At 35.6% G+C, this 12,642-nt stretch overlaps 1 protein-coding gene across 1 annotated transcript; it reads right to left on the bottom strand.

The window, feature by feature from the left end:
* Positions 1–329: 329 nt before the first annotated feature.
* Positions 330–2,586, bottom strand: LOC111879878 (protein VAPYRIN). Its single transcript, XM_023876312.3, has 2 exons — positions 1,399–2,586; positions 330–1,309 (listed from the first exon to the last, which is right to left on the bottom strand). Exons 1-2 carry the CDS (start codon positions 2,344–2,346, stop codon positions 905–907), a joined length of 1,353 nt encoding a protein of 450 aa, XP_023732080.1. The 5' UTR covers positions 2,347–2,586; the 3' UTR covers positions 330–904.
* Between the last annotated feature and the right edge of the window lie 10,056 nt (positions 2,587–12,642).

Genomic DNA, 12,642 nt, shown 5'->3' with positions numbered 1-12,642 from the left:
TGTATATACTCCATAAGACGTACAATTCTAGCTTATCTTCTCATGACCTGAGTACTACATCAATGCTTATATTACATAAGTTTACTATCTTACTGAGCATACGTGATACAACTAAAACAATACCAAAAAATGGTCATACCTGCTATTGTGTTATTGGGATGGAGATGCAATGATTAAAGTTCGATGAGATTTTTATGGGGGAAGTTATGGCTAAGAACGTACAAATGACGAACAAATTTTCTTTTCATGTTCATTCATTTAATAAATTATTTTATTCATGTTCGTTCATTAATGTGCTAAATGAACATAAAAGAATGAATATAAACAAATGTAAAAAAACCATACATATATACATGTATTATAGCAAATCATACGATAACTACAAACATAAAGGAACGAACAACACCAATGTTCATGTTCGTTTAACCAAACCAAAAAATAATTTTATTCATGTTCATTCATTTATTAAATAAACAAACTCCCAGCCAAATGATTCATTGAACATTCATTCAGTGTTCATTCAGTTCCGGTTTACGGTCCAAGCAAAATATTTAGTTATTTTGTCATAAATTGTGAAAAATGGTTAATTGTGTTTTTTGAGTTTCTTTTAATGAGGGAATAAAATAAAAGAAAGCATCTTCTTCCTTACACCCTGCTCCTGAGTTCAACTTAAAGAGAGAAAAGAAAGGAAATGGGAGGAAATAAGAGGAAAACAAGAGAGAATAGAGAAAGTGAAAGGAAATGGACAGAAAACTTTCCCTCCTAACTTTTCTCCAGATTTGGGAGGAGATTTGAAAAGAAAGAATAAAATGTTTAAATTTCATTTTAAACGTTGTGGGAATGATTTTAAACGTTGAACAGATTTTGAGGTTGGGCAAAGAGTTAAAAGCCAAATGATGAAATATCAACAAGTAGCTTGATGGAGAAGGAGACACTGTGTTAGACTTTCATTCCCCATTGCTTCAGCAACTTGTAATGGCGTTACATCTCTATTACACTTGGCATTCACGTTTGCTCCTCTGATTACCAGCACCTCCACCGTATCTTTGTCGCCGCCAACCACCGCCATATGCAGCGGCGTCCGCCCTTCCGCATCCGTGCATTCCAGATCAGAACCAAACTCAACCAGCAACATCACCACATCTTTGTAGCCTTTAATGGCTGCCATGTGAATCGCAGTCAAACCATACTGATCTCGAAAATCCACACTCGCATCTGTCTCCAACAGAAATTCTAGGCGCCCCAGATCTCCCCGGCGTGCGGCGTTTAACACCTCTTCCCCTCGTTCTAGGGTTTCGACCACTTCTTTCTGCATCATCGTCACAAATGACAAATTATAGCTAAAAATAACGACTTCTTTTCACCTTTTTAATTTACGAATGTTTTGATTTTACTTACATGTCCCTCATCTCGTGCTACATCAATGGCGGAACGATTCCGATTATCGGCGACGATCGAAGGATCTGCACCAAGTTCGACCAACACTTTTACCATCCGACGGTCACCTTTCGCTGCTGCTCTGTACAACGCCGTCCAACCATCAATACGTCTAGCGTCCACGGTAGCACCTGCACCCGCCAACAGTTTAACACACCTCTCATACCCTTTGCTCGCCGCTAAATACAACGGTGTCTTTCCTTCTTTATCTTTGCAATCCAACCCCCTACGGTTTCCCATTTTAATCAATCTCGAAACCTCATCTGTCCGATCAAACGCCGCCGCCACGTGTAATTCCGACCACCCTTTCTCCGTCCATCTAGATTCTTCCACGTCTTCTAAAATCCGAGTTGTTGAATCAATTTTCAACCCGACCTCCAGCAGCAAACTCACCATCTCAACAGAATTATCCAACCTGACAGCCACACGGTGGAGCGATTCAGCCTCACGAGTCGATAACTCGGTTAAAAGCGTCCTCTGAAACTTTAACATACTCCTCACAGCGTCGCAGTCACCGATATTCACCGCATGCCGGAGCAGGAACGGACCGACGAAGGCGACTTTCAGTTTAATGTCATGCGTCCAGGAGGTGATGGTGTCCGGGTTGGTCGACACGGAGGATTCGACTAGGGAGGTGCGGATGAGGAAGCGGTCGGAGGCGGAGCGAGGGAAAGTAGAAGGAATTTTCGGTTGCGGTCTGAGGATTATTTGGAAGGTGGATTGAGAGAGAGGAGAGATGAGTCCACTCGGTGGATTGACCAGGAACTTGTGAGGAGATGAGGTTTGGATTTTGAAGGCGATTGAGGTGGTAGCGCTGAGAGATCTGAGGCGGACGGTGGCTCTGCATTTGGTTCCGAGCACGAAGTCGATGCATACCACCTGGTCCGACACTTCCACCAACTTCTCCATCTTGGAAGCATCACACTCTGCTGGATCGAAGAAGATAACATATCTGAAAAATGTAGTCCAGATTCACGTAATTGTTGGGACCATTTTCGATTTGTGGCCCCATGATTGAATAATATTGGAGCTTCCGTAGAACTTGTATGATGAAAAAATAGTTCAATTGATTGATTGATAAAGTGTTGTCAAATACAGAAACAGAAGGGACAAGGTTCGTGATACAAGAAAGTAACATTGATGGAGGACTTGAATAATGAATCAAGCGATGGAACGTGTGGTTCTGATAAAACCTTCTTTTCACGTTTATAAACATGGGTATGGCCTATGGGAATTTAAGAAACTAAATTATTTGGTATTTGTTTTTTCTAATTAATCTCTTTTGTATTATTGATTTATATTTATAATAGGTGTGACATCCATGTATTACATGAGTTTATTTAAAAAAAAATATGAAATTTTAATAATTTAAAAAGTTTGAATTTATAAAAAAAATAAGAAAATTTTTGAATTATTAAAATTAATGAGACTTTAATGTATTGAATACATTACATATATAAACCATTTCTAATAAATACATTACATATATATTACCTTATATATTAAATGTGGAATTTGAATTTAATAAAATGAAAAATACAATAAAATGACAAGTGGAAAATAGAAAATTTAGAAATTCTAGAAAATGTCATGTGTCATAAAGGAGAAGATGACATGTGTCAAAAAAACCTTCATTTATTATAGTAGATTATGGGTTATTGTTACTATAACCCAACAAAGTTACATATAATGGTTTAAATGGTCCCTTGTGACTATTTTTTACATTTTAAGTGTATAAACTTGTGTTTTACCGATTGGAAAGTCATCTTACCCATTTTAGCAGGTTAACCTGCCTCGTCACTTGCCATGTATACATGTGAGTTAACCCATTGAGTCAATACCAAGTTGACTTGATGACATAGAAGCTGACACATGCAAAGAGTAATGACCGTCTTTAATTTCCACCAACACCCCAACAACCTTACACTGTCGATTCGATTGAGTCCCAGATACACGTCTCGAATTATAAGGGGACACACCTATGTGGGTTTTGAAGTAAAACAACTCTCAAACTTGTTTACCATATTCGGGCAAACAATCATCTAGAAGAACCCTTAAAAAGCAACAATGTCACCTCCCAACCTTCACCCGATTCTTTAAATTCTGGTGAAGACATCAACTACAATTTGCTCCAGCACCTTCAGAAGATTACAGAAAACCAAACTGAAATGAAACGGTTGAAGGAGCAGCTTGGACATGAGTATATCGTTTGCAGGATCGACCACATCAGTCTCCAGCACAAGCAATGACATGATCAGAAGTTTAAAGTCGTTGGTGTTGCCATGGGTGACATGATGGTGGGGATGCTCTTGTTGATGGTGGTTGTGCTCCATTTCATTCTTAAGCTTGGGTGATGGGTGGATTTGAAGCAATGGTGGCTCGTGTTTAAGAAGCTTATTAGTATGTAGATTTTCTGTTTTTTTTTTTTCTTTTTTTTTTTTTGTATTTGTGTTTTTTTGGCGAAATATGTAAAAGACCTCTATAAAGGATATGTATTTTGTAAGTGAAATCCAATGATTAATGAAAGACATGTCTAAATGATAGACATTTTGTAAGCTTGGGTGATGTTCTTTGTTCATTGCTTATGATCTTATTTACTTGTTAATTTTCATTAAAAAAATACATTGAAAGTGCAATAGTAATGGGAAGAAGGAAAAAGTGGGGATGTTAGTGACCCCACGTGCCTTGCACAGTGGGGGTAATATAGTCTTTTACACGTACTACCCTTTCTTATATACCAACTTGTTTCATTCTAGCACATTGTTTTCTTCTTCAAATTCTCTCCACGGTGAAGATACATAATGAAGAACATGGAATGTGGATGTGGAGCTGAGGCTATAATAAGAACATCACGTACTACCAATAACTCAGGAAGGCCCTTTTATGCACGTCTCAAAAAGGTAATTTACCATTTATTCAATTTCTGATGTTAACCCTAGTTTTTTTAAGATATATTAATTCAAGCAAATAGTTGAAATCAGGATGCTCGTTTAGGTTTTATAGCTTGGGTTGATGAAATGCAGTGCAACAAAGAAGGTGTGATCATAATTGGGTTGTTTAGGTTGAACAAAAAGCTTCAATATGAGGTCTTTAAGTTGAAGGTTTAACTAATATGTAGTTGGGAATTTTTTTTTTTTGTTTAATCATGTACAAGTTGTAATGAAGGTCATTTGGGTTTAACTTATAATGTACTTTGTTTTGGTTTGTATGTTTAACTTGTAATGTACTTTGATGTGTTTTGTATGAACAAATCACGAACAAGCAAATTATTGGACCACTTGTTATTTAACTTGTAATGTACTTTGTTTTGTTTTGTATGTTGATCCTGATTTTACTAGGACCACATGTTCCCTTGTAATCTAACCAAGTAAACATTCCTTCCTGGAACTATTGACCTAATGTTCCCTTGGTTAACATGCACCATGCACGATCAAGAAAAGAAGTACATATCTTTCTTAAACACACCAAATTTCTCAAACAACATAAGTAGTACAAATAAACACATATGTTTCTCAAACAACCAAATTTCTTAAACACATATGTTTCTCAAATAAACAAAGTCAGTTCAAATCCAAACTTAACAACCTACTACAACCCAATTCCAAACTTAATAATAAAGTCCAACCAAACACAACCAAGTTAAAACATAACAACTTAAACGAAATCATATCCTAATCATTAAGCTCCAATGGGTTTGCATTGGTATCTCCTTTCCCATCTTTGCCCTTCACCCTCTTAGCAAGTTTCATCGTGATGATTCTTTATGATTTTTTTTACATTTACCCACTTTTATTTGTCCATTTTGCCCTTCATACACTGATTTTGATCCACTGCTTCCTGCACCAACACCTTGTGCTCCTTCACCATTTTGCCCTTCATGCACTGATTTTGATCTACTGCTTCCTACACCAACACCTCCTGATCCTTCACCATTTTCATTGACACATGTTTTCCTTTTATTCACATTTATTTTTGGCCTCCTACCAACTTTAGGTTTTTGCACTTGAGGTCTTTCAGCTTGAGGACATGTGACCTTGTTATAGCCCATATTTTTACACACACTGCATGATATTTGTTTCCCTACCTTAGACCCAGTGTACCTTGGGAGCTTTTCTGATGCATCTCTTCTTTTGTTAACCTTTGGTCTACCTGGCATTCTTCTCTTCAATGGTGGAAGAGGTGGTATGAAGTCACTAGGTGGCCACATATTGCTACCATTCATCCTCTGAATTAGATATTTATAAGTATTCTTGTAGACTGCTCCATAGAACATTGTATCCACATAAACACCAACATCTCTATTCAGAAATGATATAGTTGCAACTGAATGCACACATCCATACCCATTAAGTTGCCATACTCTACAAGTACAAGTCTTCTTGTCCAGGTCAACAGCATAGGACTCAACCATGTTTCTTGTTTCAAATTGGTTTAGACTACTTGGTAAAACCTACCAATACCTATTGCAGACATAACATAAGTAATTACATACAATTATGAGTGTAAAGATTAGAAATTACCTTTGAGCTTTTTTTAATTGATTTAGTGGGAGTGTAATTGTTGGGCAAGGCTTGTAATCAGGCCATGAACTAACTTTAATCTTTAAATTGTATATTCTCTCCTTAACATACAATCTAATATCCTCTAACATGGTGATGATTGGCTTTTTCCTTGCATCCTTGATGACATTGTTGAAGCTATCAGATAATCTATTCTCCATTGCATCACACATCTTTCCCTCTTGAAAAAAATGCTCTACTCCAAGATTTAGGGTTTGTTTCCATAAGATAGCAAAGGCTACATGGTTAAGCACTTCAATCTCCTTCATGGTAGCATTGAATAAAGGCTCAGTGGATGCCTTGCTTGCCTTCCAAAACATGGTTTCATAATGCACACCATTGAATCTTTTCCTAAAGTTGGCAACAATATTCCTTGCACACTGTCTATGTTCAACGGTAGACAGTATTTCCTTGACAGCCTCTAACAGTCCCTGTATATTCAATGGTAAATTGTTCTATAAAATGAAACTACAATATTAAAAATTAGGAAGTAAACAACTCACCTTATGCTGATCTGACATTAATGTTATTCTAAAACCATTATCCAGTTGAAGGTTATCTCTATGGTTTTCCAAAAACCATTTCCAATTTTCTTTGTTCTCTACATAGACAATTACCCATGCAATTGGGAATATGTGATTATTGGCATCTCTTCCTACAACACATGTTAGCTCTCTAGTATATAACCCCTTTAAGAAACATCCATCTAAATTTATAACCCTTCTGCAACTCCCTCTCCACCCTTGTTTAAGCCCATCAAAACACAAGTAAAACTTGCTAAAATAATTCTTACCGTCTGACATAGAGTTGACATCCATTTTAACTGTTGATCCTGGATTTGATCTTCTAATCTCCTCACCATATGACCACAACTTTGCATAGTGTTCCACTAGTGTTCCTTCAGTCAGTTCAATTGCATACTTCTTTGCTCTTCTACATTGTCCCATACTCACATCTATACCAAATTTCACTTTTACCTCATCCCTAAGTAGCCTGACACTAACCTTTTGTTTCTGTAAGAATTGTGTTGTGTAATGGGTAACTATCCATGAATAATTCACAATTGAATCTAAATTGAAGTTTCTTGCATAGTTATGCTCATTTATGAGACTCTTAATCTGGAAAGCCTTTTCGTCACTCATCCAAGAAGCCCACATCCTAAACTTGCACTGCCCAGAACAACATTTCACTAATAGTCTCCTACTATCATTTTCTTTTGTAACATAACTGATAACCATTTGTTATAGCATAGTTACACATCATATGTTCAATTGTTTAAGACTCACAAATCTCATACCAAATACAGGTTTCTGCTTTTTCCAATGAACATTCTCATTTTAATAGCCTGGTTAGTAGATATTACCTCATCTTCTTGTGGTGCATCATATGTATCTTCACGAGGTGGACTGTGGGGGGTGACTTGCTCCTTTGGGCACAACTTGATAGGTTTTATCCATAAGAACATCCTATGTGCTCATACAAACCCTAATGCTTGGATCTAGGTTTCTCTATTGTACATGCAATTCATCCAAGACTTCAAACCCTAGATCTATCATATGATAATCAATATATATATGAATTAGGGTTTAGATCATACCTTGATTGTTATGTAGCAATAACAATCTCAAATCCTCCTTGTAATGACTTTAGAAAGCTTAGAGTCACAAATGTCACTCCTCTAATGGCTCACAAACACCAAGAGCAAAAGGATGAAGATCAAGAGAGAGGAGGCTGCCCAAAACGTGTACAAACCCTAGAAGGAGTCTTCACCACGTTTTTGGGGCTTAAGGGCACTTTATATACATGTAGGCTATTGGGGTTTTGAACTAGGAAACCCTAAACTGACTGCTTAAGCCCTAAGCAGCCCATGGACCCTTCTTTAATAAGCCTTGGACGATTTCTAATGGGTTTCCCCAAAGAATTCGTCCAACCTTATATTATAAGGTAATCCATAGCCCAATTGCAATTATCTTATAATTACAATTCCAGTCCCTTAAGTTTAATTAATCTCTTTTAGCCACAAAATTAATTACTAATTAATTCTTGACTAATATTAATTAAACAATATGATTTCTCCTTTAATATATTAATAAATAATAATTAATCCTCTCTCTCCATAATTCTGATGGGTTTTGGTCCTAAGAACATCCTATGTGCTCATACAAACCCTAATGTTTGGATCTAGGTTTCTCTATTGTACATGCAAGTTATCCAAGACTATAAACCCTAATTCTAGCATACAAGTAATAATATTAACATGAGAATAGGTTTAAGATGTTACCTTGATTGTTATGTAGCAATAACAATCCCAAATCTCCTTGTGTTGACTTTAGAAAGCATAGAGTCACAATTGTCACTCCTCTAATGGTTCACAAACACCATAAGCAAGAGGATGAAGAGGAGAGAGGATGGAGGCTGCCCAAAACCGTCTACAAACCCTAGAGAAGTCTTAGCCACGTTTTTGGTCATAAGAGATCTTTTTATATAGGAGGCAATTAGGGTTATCTACCAAGGAAACCCTAATTGGATGCTTAAGCCCTAAGCAAACCATGGAGCCCTTTCCTTAAGGCCTTGGACGATTTCATATGGGCTTCCCGCATAGAATTCATCCACCTTATAATAAAAGGCAATCCATGGCCCAAATTGCAATTATCTTATAATTACAATTCCAGTCCCTTAAGTTTAATTAATCTCTTTTAGTCACAAAACTAATTACTAATTAATTATTGACTAATATTAATTAAACAATATGATTTCTCCTTTAATATATTATTCCCATAATATATTAATAAATCATATTTAATCCTTTCTCTCCATAATTCATCCTATCAAGTTGCTTTGGCGAAGGCAAACCAAAAGGACCATGCACCATCGGGTCAAGTACATACCAAAATAGTTATGGACTTAGACACTAATCCAACAGTCTCCCACTTGGATAAGTCTAACAACTATTCTGCGTATGACTTCAGATCCTGATCTGCAATCGTAGCTTTCCAAAGCCGCTGTCAACTCTGATCGTATCAGATACGCGTGTCCTTAGATAAGGGATCATATATTCCTGCATTCTAGATATCGTATAAGACATGATTTCAAATCATTCTCTTTGTACTATATCTCGATTCTCGATTTATGACGACTGACTAATTGAACAAATCAAATTAGCCCTAGCCCGGCCGAGCATTTACGTTTGTCATCACTAAATCATCGAGGGGCCCAAAGATATCGCTTTTATCCTACTTTGGATAAAAGGAACGGATAAACTTTGATACAATGCTTGCTTGCACTCACTCACCGAATCACACATAACAATATGTTTTATAACACCAAGTTACTAGTGCGTTTACATATTATCAATGTGCAACCGATTTGCAAGATACAACTCACACATCTCGGTTTCAAGAATATAAGATGTTATCATCTCACTAATCACTCGTGATACAATTCATGGAGTGATCCAAGTGAGCGTGGGTTTAATCCAATGCTCAATTCATATTCATAAGCACTCATGAACGTTGCAGCAAACCTTTGCTATGTCTAATACGATCTAGACAATCTACAAACCAATTCATGACAGTCTTCATTCATACTTACTTCCAACGTATGACTAACTGTGGTCCGTTTGAATAATTCGATTATTCTTAATAAACTCAATTATTCTGGAAGTCAAAACATGCAAAGTGAAACACAAGAATAATACTAATCCCATATGGCCTCAAACCTTTGAGTATAAATAAAACTCCTTTTATTTATCACCATATCGATTACTCATTATTTGTCGTTTCGGGTAATCAACTTTTTACTTGAATTATTACACTTGTCCCATGCTCTTAGCATGCACACAATGTTAACCTATGGTTCTTACTTTGTGAAATAGACCAAATTGAGCACATTTTCAATAATTCTCCTTTCACAACCCCAAATCCTTTTTGATAAGTGTAAGAATATCAAATACTTGCCACTTATAGAATATGCTAGATTCTAACACTTTATGCAATGATCCTTTTGTAAATTCACTGCACCAAAGTCACAAAGACTATTGCTAATGATATTACAAAGTCCTCTATCGGAGATTGTTACAAGACAATTCCTTAGATATGATGTCTCTCATTCAAATTACATTCCTTTGAACATCCTTTTGCATAAAAGTTTCTAATCTAGACATAGATTTTCAATATCCAATTCTCCATATGGACACGTTTCCATATTTTCCATATGACAACTCATTCTTAATAGAATCTTATCTATTCCTAATGATGTCGATATGGTCCATAAAATATGGAAACATTTACATAATTTCCATATGACAACTCATTCTTAATAGAATCTTTTCTATTCATAATAATGTCGATGTGGTCCATCCAATACCATGCTTCCAACTACTCACAAGCGACCAATCCTCGTCAAACTTTGGATTGTCCTTTGATAGTTGTTTAATTATTTTAGTCAAAACCAATTCTAGTCCCTTTTCCCTCTAAATGCGCTCGACATTTGGAAAATTTTAGAATGGTCAAACATTAAAGCATTTGCAATCGATCCTATACCCGAAGCGTATGGGACACGACGCATAATGTTTTATTTGCTATGTTCTCAAAATTCGAATTGTGAAGAGGAATGCCGTAATCATAATCGAAATTTTAAGAACACATTATGTACCATTGACTAAATTTATTAACATTTCTCAACCTAATCCTTTAGATTTGAAATGAAGCATAATATTCTCTCCCTTAATTATAGCAAAACAACTTTACAAGCTTTACGACTTTGCAAGGTATAACTCTTGTTTTCTATAATTAATATTGCCAACTTGCAATACGTGCCTTAATAATCATACAATCATAACATTTATGCTCCCACTATCATGATGATTATTATAAAACATAACACTTATGCTCCCACTAGCTTCGACATGTATTTATAAACATCTTAACTTTCAGAAAAACAATACCTATTGAATTTCTTAAGTCCATGTTTCTAATACTTAATGCTTTGATAATCTTTTATCAAGGCTTCTTATACACTTTTGCCTTAGATAGTTCATATGTGTGTTTAAACAATTAAGACTAATTGCCAAACCTCACAATTCAAATTATGGAAAGGGATACCGTAACCATAATTGAATTCGAGAATGCAATTTTACAATCACTGTCTTCTTAAAATCTTTCTTAGTGATAGCATTTCCTCACAATCACTTTCATGACGGAGGAAATCTTATGACACTTAGATTTAAACGGTGTATGTGTTCCTATCCATGTGAATTTGTTAAAACCAAAGTTTATGAAAAATTCAAACTCATATGGACCGAACTTTCTTAATCTTGATTTCTTGCCTTATGGTAGCACAGCTGCCCACCATGTCTTCCAAGTAGTTAAGCAGCTCACCCTTTCCTATCAATGTGCCTTTCATTGATTAAGGTGCCTTGCCTTTTATGCATTCAAAATGAGAACTCATAGAACTCACATGCATAATTAACTCAATTAGAACGGCACAGAAACAAAACAATGTCAACACGATAAGTTGTAAAACTCAACTCGTGTGCTAGTGATGATCGATAAGGTCTATTTGATTTGTTCTTGAAACCTTTCAAGACCATTACCACTAACTCCTTGACATATAAGATTCTCTTGTCAATAAACATTTCTTGACAACCAAATATTCGAGAGTTAGTGTACTTTTTATCAAAACACTTCATAAATTGGTCCTAGTTGGTCTTTGTCTTATCCAAGACATCACAACTTTCCACATTTGATGAATGTTATAAACCTTCTTAATACTTGTCACTCATTGTCACAATCTTAACTCTAAGACTTGTTTTGGAACGAAGTATGATTGACTTCTTGATTTAACCATTTCTTCAATTCTTGATTCCTCTTCTTAGACATACAATTGTACTAAGACTCACTTAGAGGATCAATTGAGATATGGTTCTTAATCATTAAGACCCATCATAAAGCATAAAAGGTACTCTCCTTTATTCTTAGAATGGAGAAACTTTTATCTTTCTGCCTACTTGATTCTTCTTATTCGTTCTACTATTGATTTAAACCTTTTTCAATTAATCTAGAATTACACTTAATCTTGTAAGTATAATCACATTTACTAAACCTTTAGTAAATCATGACGAATATCTTTGTTATTCTTATGGTAGACTTGATCAACACGCAACTTTGTGTGCTCGATCTCCTAGTCCTTCACTTGACACTTTGTTAATGAATTTGTCTAATTTCCAAATATGAAATTTCTCATTCATCGTGCAACCAAGTTGCGTGATTCCAAATTTTTGTCCAATTGAAACTTTGGGCGATGAGAAACTCTCCCTATTTGGTAAATTCTCGACTTTCCATAAATAACATGATAAGAACCAAATCCATTATTGCTAATATTCAAACATCAATTTTTCATATACGCCATTGCAAGGATAAATAAATATTATAAAATCAAAATTTATTTTATTGCGGAAAAATTTGTCCTTACAATGCAATTCATTGAAAAACTATGCTAATACATATTTCTTAGCAATCTAATTCTAACTCTAAGTAGTAGCTCAAGAATCTAATCTTCGAGAAATGCGATCGAAATCCATTCCTTCACGGTTAGATTCTGCTCACTTCTTCCCTTAAGCTTCCTTTCTTTTCTTCGATCCTACAAA

This window comes from Lactuca sativa, chromosome 2, assembly GCF_002870075.4.
Source record: "Lactuca sativa cultivar Salinas chromosome 2, Lsat_Salinas_v11, whole genome shotgun sequence".
Lineage (NCBI taxonomy): Eukaryota > Viridiplantae > Streptophyta > Magnoliopsida > Asterales > Asteraceae > Lactuca > Lactuca sativa.
This window is presented reverse-complemented; position numbering and strand designations above follow the sequence as displayed.

Bases quoted from the DNA above. Each gene is read 5' to 3' on its own strand.
- LOC111879878 (XM_023876312.3), bottom strand. From the start codon at position 2,346: ATGGAGAAGTTGGTGGAAGTGTCGGACCAGGTGGTATGCATCGACTTC. The intron at 1,310-1,398 runs GTAAGTAAAATC...ACGATGATGCAG, and splicing joins TAGCACGAGATGAGGGACAT to AAAGAAGTGGTCGAAACCCT.